The 10,563-nt window shown below is 39.4% G+C and overlaps 1 protein-coding gene across 1 annotated transcript in view; it reads right to left on the reverse strand.

The window, feature by feature from the left end:
- LOC101658800 (cytochrome b-c1 complex subunit 2, mitochondrial) overlaps window positions 1–10,563 on the reverse strand; it is a 29,876-nt gene that overhangs the window by 12,345 nt on the left and 6,968 nt on the right. Inside the window, exon 6 of the mRNA XM_013005468.2 lies at window positions 9,900–10,041. Within this exon, the coding sequence (XP_012860922.1) occupies window positions 9,900–10,041 (142 nt within the window). The remainder of the gene's footprint in view (window positions 1–9,899; window positions 10,042–10,563) is intronic.

Here is a 10,563-nt window from a genome sequence, read left to right on the forward strand (position 1 = left end):
CAGGCTGGTGTGCTTCTTCCATGTGGGCTTTGTTGCTTCTGAGCTAGATGGCCGCTTGTTTACCTTCAAGCCTTTAAGACCCCAGACGCTATACCTTTTGATAGCGGGGCACCATCAGCTTTCTTTGCCACATTTGCTTATGCACCCATTTGTCTTCAGCGATCGTATCAAATTAATTTACTATTCAACATCTCATACAACTTTTAACATTTTAAAACGCAGTGATATGCACCCCCAAAATATGTGTTAAGTCCTTAGTCCAATACTTATGGATGTAACTGCATTCTTGAATACGGTTTTATTTGTTATGTCAATGAGATCACACCATTATGGTCTGTCTTTTGAGATATAAAAGAGTAGCTGAGGCACATGAGCAATCAATCAAGCACTAACAGTGGTGTGGTCATATGAAGACTGCCCAGAATATGAACAGAACCTGAAAAGAGACAAGGATATTCTCCCAGAGCCAACAGAGAGAGAAACCCTTCACTGAGAGCCAGCACCCTCAGTTCAGACATCTAGCCTCCAAAACTATGAGACTATAAACTACTGTGTACCCACTTGTAGTGCTCCTGATACAAAAGCACTAAGAAACTAAGCTACCCCAAAGAACTAGACTATAAAATTCTCAGCATGTTATAGCATGCAAACATTAAAACAAAACTAAGCAGCAAAAATCTCTCCCAAAATTCGGATTAGAACAGAAATAAATGAAACACTAAAAGCACTCGATCAGACTAATAAATGGTTCTTTAAAAGGTTAAATAAATGGTTCTTTAAAAGTAAGATAGATCACTGTCAAATTTAACAAAGGAAAAGGGGAAACTGCAACATTAATAAGAAATGAAATGGTGATAGCACAACAAACCCAACAGAAATAAAATGAATCACAACAAAACGTAAAGAATGACACAAGTTTGAAAACCTAGAAGAAATGCACACATTTCTAGAAATATATTACCTAAACCAACAGACTGAAGTAGGAAATCAGAAATTAAAAAAAAATTACAACAGATCTATTCCACAACACAGAGATGGACAGAGTTCCACAATCTTTCTCTGAAATGCTGATACCAACACCAGGCAAAGACACTGCCACCAAAGAAAACTATAAACCAACATCCCTCACTAACACAGAGGCAAACGTTCTCCACAAAATCCTAGCTGATAGAATCTAACAACATATTAACATTAGAAAAGCAACACCATACATTACATAAATAAAACAAATGCCAAGAACTACATGACCACAGCAATAGACACAGAAAAAGCGTTTGACAAAAGCTAACACCCACTCCTGATACAAACAGCAAAAGAGGACTAGAAGGATAATTTCCCAACATAATTAAGGGCATATATACAAAATCAATAGCCAACATTACTTTCAATGGAGACACTGAAAGCAATCCCTTTATGAACAGGGACCATGCAAGGATACCCCGATGACCACTCTTATTCTGTATTGTACAAGAAGTTGCAGCCACAAGAAAGGGAAATAAAAAGCATCCAAAAAGGTAAGGAGGAAGTAAAACCGTCTCTTTTGCATATGATAGGATTCTAAACATAGAAAACCTCTGAAACTCAAAAAGAAAGCTTTGGGAACTAACAGTACTCAGCAAAGTGGCAGGGACCAGGGTTAGCATATACGTCAGATTCCTCTATACCAGTGGTTCTCAACCATCCTAATGCTGTGACCTTTTAATACAAGGCCTCATGTTATGGTGACCGCCAACCATAAAATTATTATCTTTGCTACTTCATAACTATAACTTTGCTACTGTTATGAATCGTGGGACCCCTGTGAAATGGTAGTTTGGCTGCCAAAGGGGCCACGATCTACAGGTTGAGAACCACTGCTCTATACTAACAAAGAGAACTTTGAGAAGAAAAGCAAGAAAATACTGTAATACTATTTATAACAGCTATCAAAAGGATGAAATACATCAGAATAAACCTAACTCGATCTACAATAGTCTTATACAGACAATGACAAAATGCTACTACAGGAAATTGAGAGACCTACATAAATGAAAGAATACACCATGCTATGGATAGGAAGACACTGTAAAAATGTCAGTTCCACCTTAAGTGATCTACAAGCATAACACAAAATGATATAGGTTCTATTAACACTCTTTAAAAACAAACAAACAAACAAAACAAAAACTAATAAACTTTATATGAAAAGGAGAGAGACATCCTAGTTAAGTAAAGAACTATTTTGAACTACTGGGGATTCACTCCCGCTTCCCAATCAAAATAGCCTAGTGATACAATGACAGACACAGACAACAAAGGAACAGAATTAAAAACCCTGAAATCTATCAGTCTATGGACAGCCCATCTTTAACAAGGGGCCAACATCTAATAGGTGGGGGAAAATGTTCTCTAACAAATTGTCCTGGCAATATCGAATATCTTAGAAAAAAAGAAATCGGACCGATACTTCATACCATGTACAAAAACTAAGTATAAAACCTAAAGCTACAAAGATTAGGAAAGAAAAAAAATAAGGTCAAACTTAGAAGGCCCCAATTTCTGACACAAACAATCTACCAAACATAAATGAAAATGTAAAACAGTGGGAAGATAAAGTAGATGAGTGAAACCTAATAAAAATAAAACACCTCTATGCACCAAGACTTTTTCAAATGAGAGCCTACAAATAGGGGGCAATTTTTGACAAGATATTAAACTCAAACTACAATTCCTCTACAGCAAGAAGGCAAACAATTCACTTAAAAATGGGAAGAGAACAACAAGAAAACCTTCAGGCAGCAAACAGGACGTGAAGAAATGCTCATGCACATTAGCAAATCAAAACAAGATAAACTTTCTTGTTGGCATCAAGGTTGTACTTGTGTCTTCAATGAGTGCCAACTCACAGTGACCCTATGTATGTACAGCACAACAAACCCTTGCCCGGTCCAGCAGAGCCCTCACATTTGGTGTGCTTGGGTCCATTTTGGTAGACACTGTTGTCGATCCATCTAGGGAGGGTGCTCTTTTTTGGATTGATGTCCTTTTCCAGTAGGTTAGATGAAGTTTCGCCAGCCTTTCTCCTCAGGAACATTCTGGCTGTACTTCCTCCAAGACTGGTTTAACAGTCCACGGTGCTTTTAATATTCTCTGTCAATGCCAAAATCCAAATATAGAAATTCTTCTCAGGTCTTCCTTATTCAGTCTTCAGCTTTTACATCCATGACGTGACTGAAAACATCATTCCTTGGGCCAGGCACACCAGAGCCAAAGTGATTAACTTTGTTCTTTAATGCCTCAAAGAGGTCTTGTACAGCAGCTCTGTCCAATGCAATGCAGCCGTTACATGTTTTTGACTGCTGCTTTTCTAAGTGTTGATTTTGGATCCAAGTAAAATGAAATCCTTAACAATTTCAATCTTTTCTTCATTTATCAGGGTGTTGCCACATCAAGTCTTTAACAGTACATGTTTTCTGTCTTCTTGGCTTTCAGCAAGCAAAGTTGTACCATCCAGAAGTTACAAGTGTTTGAGGAACCTTCCTCCTATCCTCCTGCTTCATGTAGTCGTTTCTTGGATTTTTTGCTCAGCATACTGACTAAGCACTGGTGAGAGTACAACCCTGATGCACACCTGTACTGATTTTAAACTGCTTCGAATTCTCTTGTTCTGCTTGAACCATGTCACTTGGTCTACGTACATGTTCCACACGAGCACAATAAAGTGTTTTGGAATTGTCATTCTTCACAATGTTATCCAAAGCTTGTTAAGAACCACTCATTTCAAATGCCTTTGCATAGTCAATAAAACACAGTCAAGCAAATCTTTCCGAGATGTTCTGTTTGTAACCAAGATTCACCTGACATCAACACTATCCTTTAATACGCTGGCAACTACCTGCCAATGTACTGCTGGAATAAAGACCCATATCTGTGCCCAGGGAACCTTCTGGATCCAGTTGACAGCTACACCATTAGAGCAGGAGCAGCAGCAGCAGAACCAGGAGCCCGAACATGAAACAGCACGATGGACTTTCTAACCACAGAGCAAGCTGACAACGTATGTGTGACATTACGGATACTGTCTGGTAGTGATCACATTCTATTGAGTCACCTTTCTTGCCTTGGGCACAGATATGGACCCCTTCTAGTTGGGTGGTTAGGTAGCTAGCTGTCTTACAAATTTCTTGGCCTAGATTACTAAGTGATTCTAGAGGTGCAACCGTGTTTTGAAACATTTCAGTTGTGATGTTGTCAGTTACTAGAGGCTTATTTATTGCCAATGCCTTCAATGTAGCTTGGAAGTCTTCCTTAAAAGTTCTTCCTGGTTCTGCATATTTTCTCCCATTTGGTTTAGCTACACTATGTTCAAGGGCAAGTTTCAGTTTTCTGACATCTACTTTAGATTTTCCTTTCCTTTTTTCTTAATGACCTTTTCTTCATGTATGTATGTTGTTGATGTCATCCCACAACCCATCTGGTCCCAGTCATTAGCGTATAATGAGCCAAAGCTGTTCTTCAGATGGTTGCTAAATTTAGGTGGCATATACTCAAGTTCATATTTTTGCTTCCATGAATTTTGAAAGTAACAATCTGTCCCACAGCTGGCTTTATTTTGGCTGATATTAAGCTTCTAACAGATGTTGTTAGGGTTGACTAGAGAAAAAAATCAGAGACTCATATGTGTATAGGAAAGAGCTTTATATACAAGAATAATAAAATATTGAGAAAACATCCCAGCCCAGTCCAGATCAAGTCCGTAAGTCTGATTATTAGCCATATATCCTATACCAATCTATAAAGTAATCTTCAGATTCACGAAAACATATGCAATGATGCCAAATGCAGGAAGATCACAGGCCAGTGGGTGGGAAGTCTTGTGGATCCAGTGGCAGTGGAGGCATCTCAGTGCTGGCTGGTGTCTCCATGTGACTCCTCCAGGTCCAGGGTTCTCGCTGCCATCAGCATAGCCCCTTGTGTCTTGTCAGTAGAGAGTCTCTCAGGGAGTGAGCCTAGAGGGTGTCTCCTGCCCTGAAGGAGGAAGAGAGGCATTCCCAGAATCCTTAGAAGGCCAAGACCACATACAGGCCTCATTGGCTATGACCTGATTGACAGCCAAGACTCCAGCCCTTTACTCTGAATCCTCAAATTGACACCAGATTATGTAACTACCACAGATGTAGTCTATTTTATTCATATTTTTTCCATCTGCTGAGGTCCCCATGTACACTCAAAACTCAAATTCACTACCATCAAGTCGATTCTGACTCATAGCAACCCTGCAGGACAGGGGAGAACTGCCCCTGTGGGTTTCTAAGGCTATAAATTTTGATGGGAGCAGAAAATCTTTCTTTCTCCTGCTGAGTGAATGGTGGTTTCAAACTGCTAGCCTTGTGGTTAACAGCCCAATGCACAAGCACTATGCTATCTGTAGTGTCTTTCTTTTTAACTTATTTTTTTAGTGTCTTGATTAATGTTCCCTATTTCACGTTTGTGGATTCTAATATCCATTGCAACGGCTACACAAACTCACAAAATTCATGTTACAGTTTACCATATATACTCGAGTATACGCTGACCCAAATATCAGCTGAGGCACCTAATTCTACACAAAAACTACATTAAAAATGCGCTAAAAACTCAACTTATACTCAAGTATATACGGCACTAAGAAATTCAACAAGTTGTAATGCCAGCGAGAAATGCTCACAGGAGTTTACCAGGACGTGTTACAAAGCTGCAGGTCTGTTAATAAATGGTCAAAGGGGGATTCCACTCTATTGTAAGCCTCAATCCAAAGGCATTCAACTCAAGCTCCATAGGCCAGCAAGCCTAACTTCCTGAATTAAACACCCAGAGGCACCCCACTCCAGTAAGCCTCAGTCCAAAAACACTTCAGCTCCACTTCCAGGGGTCAGAGTCCAACTTCCTCAATTAAGTGCCCAGAGGCACCTTACTCCGAAAGCCAGCCTCCAGCACAAAAGCATTCATCTTAACTTGCTCCGCAGATTGGTACGTCCATCAATCAGTTTCATGCTCTGGTTCCGGTTTCTGCCATCTGGATCCAGAAGGTTCACTGCGCAGAGATTTGGGCTTCATAAAGATACACTCCACTCCTGGCTCTTGCCGGTAATGAAATCCCTACTCCTGCTTCAAATAGAGCTTATTTACACACGGTAGAATGGCACTCCAGGGAACCCTGTTTGCAGTTACAGGTGCATCCTTTCAGGATTCCTCCCACTTTCTTACAGATCCATACAGGGAAAAGTCATTTGGCAGGAGTTAGCGACTTGGGCTAGAAGAGCCACAAATAATTCATGTCTCTGCATCACCAGAACCTCTTCCCCATGCACAACTGCCATTAAAAATGCTGTTCAAAATGGAATTCATGTTCTTCAGTGTAGGTGTTGATCTGAAAATTCCTATTTTATCATCTCAAGCTATTTTCTTTGACTAAGGCCTAATTAATAGATCCTTCGTTCCTCTCCCACAATTTTCACTAGTAATTATCAATGTATCTTCTGCACGTTTGCTCAATTCCATATTGAAAAAACTGGTAGACTTTCTTGGATTTCTTCATTACTGGCTTTAGTGGCTGGTGTGGAAAGCTGAGTAAGTTGTATTAACCAATCTTCTTTGTAGGCTTATAAATATTATCCTATCACAGGCAGCATTGTACTTCGGTATTCAAAACAGATCTTGACATGTGCTCTGTGGTGAATGTGCTGCCATTTCTCTAGCCTGTGTCATTCCTAGCATAATAAACCAGATGACTCTAATTCAAAAAGGCCAGTACTAGTGCATTTCAGCTCACCAACGTCTACAATATTGCTCTTTATTGTGGTCCATTTCATTTTTGACTTGTAATTCTTTTTTGATTCACACTACATATATTTCGTGTTCTAACTATTAATGGATGTTTGCAGCAGCTGTGTCTTCTCGTTTTCAGTCATGCCCCACTAGCAAATGAAGGTCCTAATACGTGCCCCATCCAAATCATGTATTCTGAATGCCTTCTAGCCCGAGGGGCTCATCCTCTAGCACCACATAATACAACAATCGAGGGCTATTCATAAGGATTGCAGTGGTTAATTTTTCAGAAATGGACCACCTCACCTCTTCCTTCTTCCTACTCTGTTCTTTGTCTATTAGCTCCTCTAAAAGCTGTTCACCATGGGTGACCCTGCTGGTATTAGAACATCATAGCAGCAATCCCCAGAGTATGACAACCTGGTGAGTGGGTGAGCACTGATAAGCAAAGTTAAAACAATACAAGTGCTGGCAAGGGTACGGAGATATTGGAACTCCCATATACTCATGGGGGGACTGTAACATCCTACAACCCAGCTTCCTTAATAAAGTGGAAATAGAAATACTGTATGATTCAATGATTCCACTACTTGGTATACACCCTAGAAAAAGCAAAACCATGACATGAACAGATATATGCACCCATGTCGATCACAACATTATTCACAACTGTACAGAGACGAAAACAACCTAAGTGTTCATCAAAAGATGAACTGATAAACTATGGAACAAACCCTACGCTACACAATAGTAATGCCTCTGCCAAACACCTCCTCGCACTTATGAAGCTAAAGATCATTGTGCTGAATAAAATCAGCTAATCACAAAAGGACAAACAGTGCATAAGACCATTAAAAAAATTAAGAAAAAGGCTTACACACAGAGAGAAAGATTCGTTGAAGGCTACCAGTGATTGGAGGGGCAAAGTGGGGAAATCACTAAGTAGAGATTAGACATGCATTAGCTTAGGAGAAGGAAAGGGGGAGGATAACATAACATGATCAAGGCAGATATTTCAAGTGCCTAAGAGAAAAGGCAACAAAGGTAAATATATTACATAACAATGATGCCGTAACATTAGTAACAATAACCTACGAATGTGTACAGAGGTAGCCATGCAAGCTGAACAGATATAAATGTGAGTATACACATGAGTATATATCTAGAGGTTTGGCAAAGGATATTTCTACATATGTACTGCATGTGCCGGAAGTATATCCATGTACCTAGTAGTGCACAGAGAGCAAAGTTATGAAAACTTCGCCATAACCAAACACCTTGAGGGAGTAAGGACAATGTTCTACACCACCTTTCTCGAGTCATGACTGGGGTATTAAAAGCTTGCAAGTGGCCACCTAGAATGCACCTATTAGTTTCTCCCCTTTCAGAGCAAAGAAGAGTGAAAAAACCAAAGACAAAGGAAACAAATTAGTTCCAAGATTAATGGACCACATGAACCACAGTCTATTATATGGAAAATGAATGTGCTTTGTCCATTTTCACCCATACCATAAAATAAGAACCACCGAACCAACTGTCACCAAATCAAATGTGCCCAGTGGTGACTCTATGCTTCACAGCAGAACCACAGCCCATAAGGGTTTTAATGGCTGATCAATGGATTTGTATGACTAACTTTCTATTTAGCAGCAGAGTGCCTCTTTGTGCCACCCAGAAACTCGATTCACATATTCAAGGGATTTGAAATTTATTACTGTTCAACCTATAGTAACTAAAAAAATTATCAGTTGAGTGTGCGAAGAAAAATGTAAGATTACATGATATCAGCTTCTATAAATCCCAGACTATATAAACCATTTTTCCAAGTTAAAAAAAAAACAACGATGCAAAAGTATATGGCCCAGGTTTCAGGAACTCTGCCACAAATCTGTCAGTTGATATTGGTCAAGTCATTTAATCTGTGTCTTACATCCAGTTCCCCTCTTCAGGTAACAAGCAAGCTGTCAAATCAGTATCAGCAGTATACCAAACGTGCTGTCCGGGCACAAGGGAAGGAGAGGGGGAACTGGAAATGAGTAATATGACTCAACTCTGGGATTGAGAATGGAGAATAGCCCTTCTGGCAGAGGAAACAAAGCAACGCAAAATCATCAAAAATGACATTAAGCTGATACACCGAGAGGGGAATTGGACAGAGCAAGAAACAAGAAATAGGCAAAGGCCAGATATGCTAATCTAGAGCATGAACTCTATCTCAAAGAACATTTATTTTTAAAAAAAGAGGCTTTTAAAAGGTTTCAGCAGATTCTCAAGTCAGCCAGGAGACACTATTTGGTGATGAGGGTTGGAGGTTCAGAGATATCAGGCGGAACAAGTCACTGCAAACACTTAAGTTATCCTTCTTATCCTTCTATCATTCCATCTCTTTGGTAGACAGCGATAGAAATAAAGATCACATTCTTTTATCACATAAATAAGTAATAGGTAAAAAATAAATAAAAAAAAAGTAATAGGTTAGCTAACAAGAACTAAGCACTTTGTTCCAGAACACTGACAGTAGACACTCCCTTAACAGATATGCAGACTGAGTGAAGTCCATGGTGCCACTCGTGGCTCATCTGTTTCTACTGTACCTAAACAATCTGCTTCTACCCAAAGTTGTGTGCCGTCCAGAAGTCAGTGACACTGGTTTGCAGGTTTGTTTTGCCAACTGTACTTGGTTTAAATAAGTGTCATATAAATGGATTAAAGTATGAATACAAGAAAAAGTAAATTCTAATTTTTCAGAAATTCTATTGCTTGACTCAGAAAAACAAGCAGGTTAAAAACCCAGTCAGTTGATTAAAAACAAGCAAACAAACAATAATAGTAGTAGCAGCATCAGCAGCAACAACAAGCTGCTAGATTTGGTGTGAGGAAAAAAACTGGGCAGGGTGGGGAGGACAGAAAACATAAGACTGTAATCAATTTATATGTGATCAGTGATGATCGAAAATAATCAACAAGCATAATGATGTAGAAACAAAAGAACATAAAAAAAGGCAACATCTTTAGACAGGGGACAGTACAAGTCCAAATTTTACAGCATTCCGGCCCCCCACCCACAACTTGATCTTCTCTAAAAGTATTGTTTTAGAAACACGTAAATGTACTCTGAAAATGCACTTACACGCCTGTGGATTCTGGAAAGCCACAGCTTTGTCGATCTTTAGCTGAGACTGAAGGGCAGCTACTTCCCAACGCCGAAATTCCGGTGCTGTTGTGACATTGAGCAGGAATTCCATTACAGTATCACTATAAAAGGCATCAAAGAAAGAATTACAAACCCAAATTTTAAAACCAAGTTTCTACATGCTATCAATGTTAAACTTTAGGCTTTGTGATTAAGCAGCCAGGAATCGTTGAGAGTTCATGAAAAAAAAAAAAATTAAAAGATAAATAGAAACCTTGTTTTACAACATAAGCCCATCCACCTTTAGTCCATCCCTAGAGAACTGAGGGTCCTGGGAATGGAATCATTTCCATGTGGTCTTTTTTTACATTAACTGAAGATAAAGGGGTGCCTTTTAAAAGACTTCTTAAGACCAGGAAACAAAAAAGAAGTCAAAAGGAGCCAAATTAGCACTAGAAGGTGGTGCTGAAATTCTCATAAAGTTTCTTGTTTTAGGAGAGCAATCAGCAGCACTGTCTTGGTGAAGGAATAGAAGTCTTCCTGCTAAAGTTTTTGCTTTCTCCTTGAAGGTAAACAAGCAGCCATCTAGCTGAGAAGCAACAAAGCCCACATGGAAGAAGCACACCAGCCTGTGTGATCACGAA

Source organism: Echinops telfairi, unplaced genomic scaffold, assembly GCF_000313985.2.
Source record: "Echinops telfairi isolate 266 unplaced genomic scaffold, ASM31398v2 ScPeMD7_5;HRSCAF=22, whole genome shotgun sequence".
NCBI classification, from domain to species: Eukaryota; Metazoa; Chordata; class Mammalia; order Afrosoricida; family Tenrecidae; genus Echinops; species Echinops telfairi.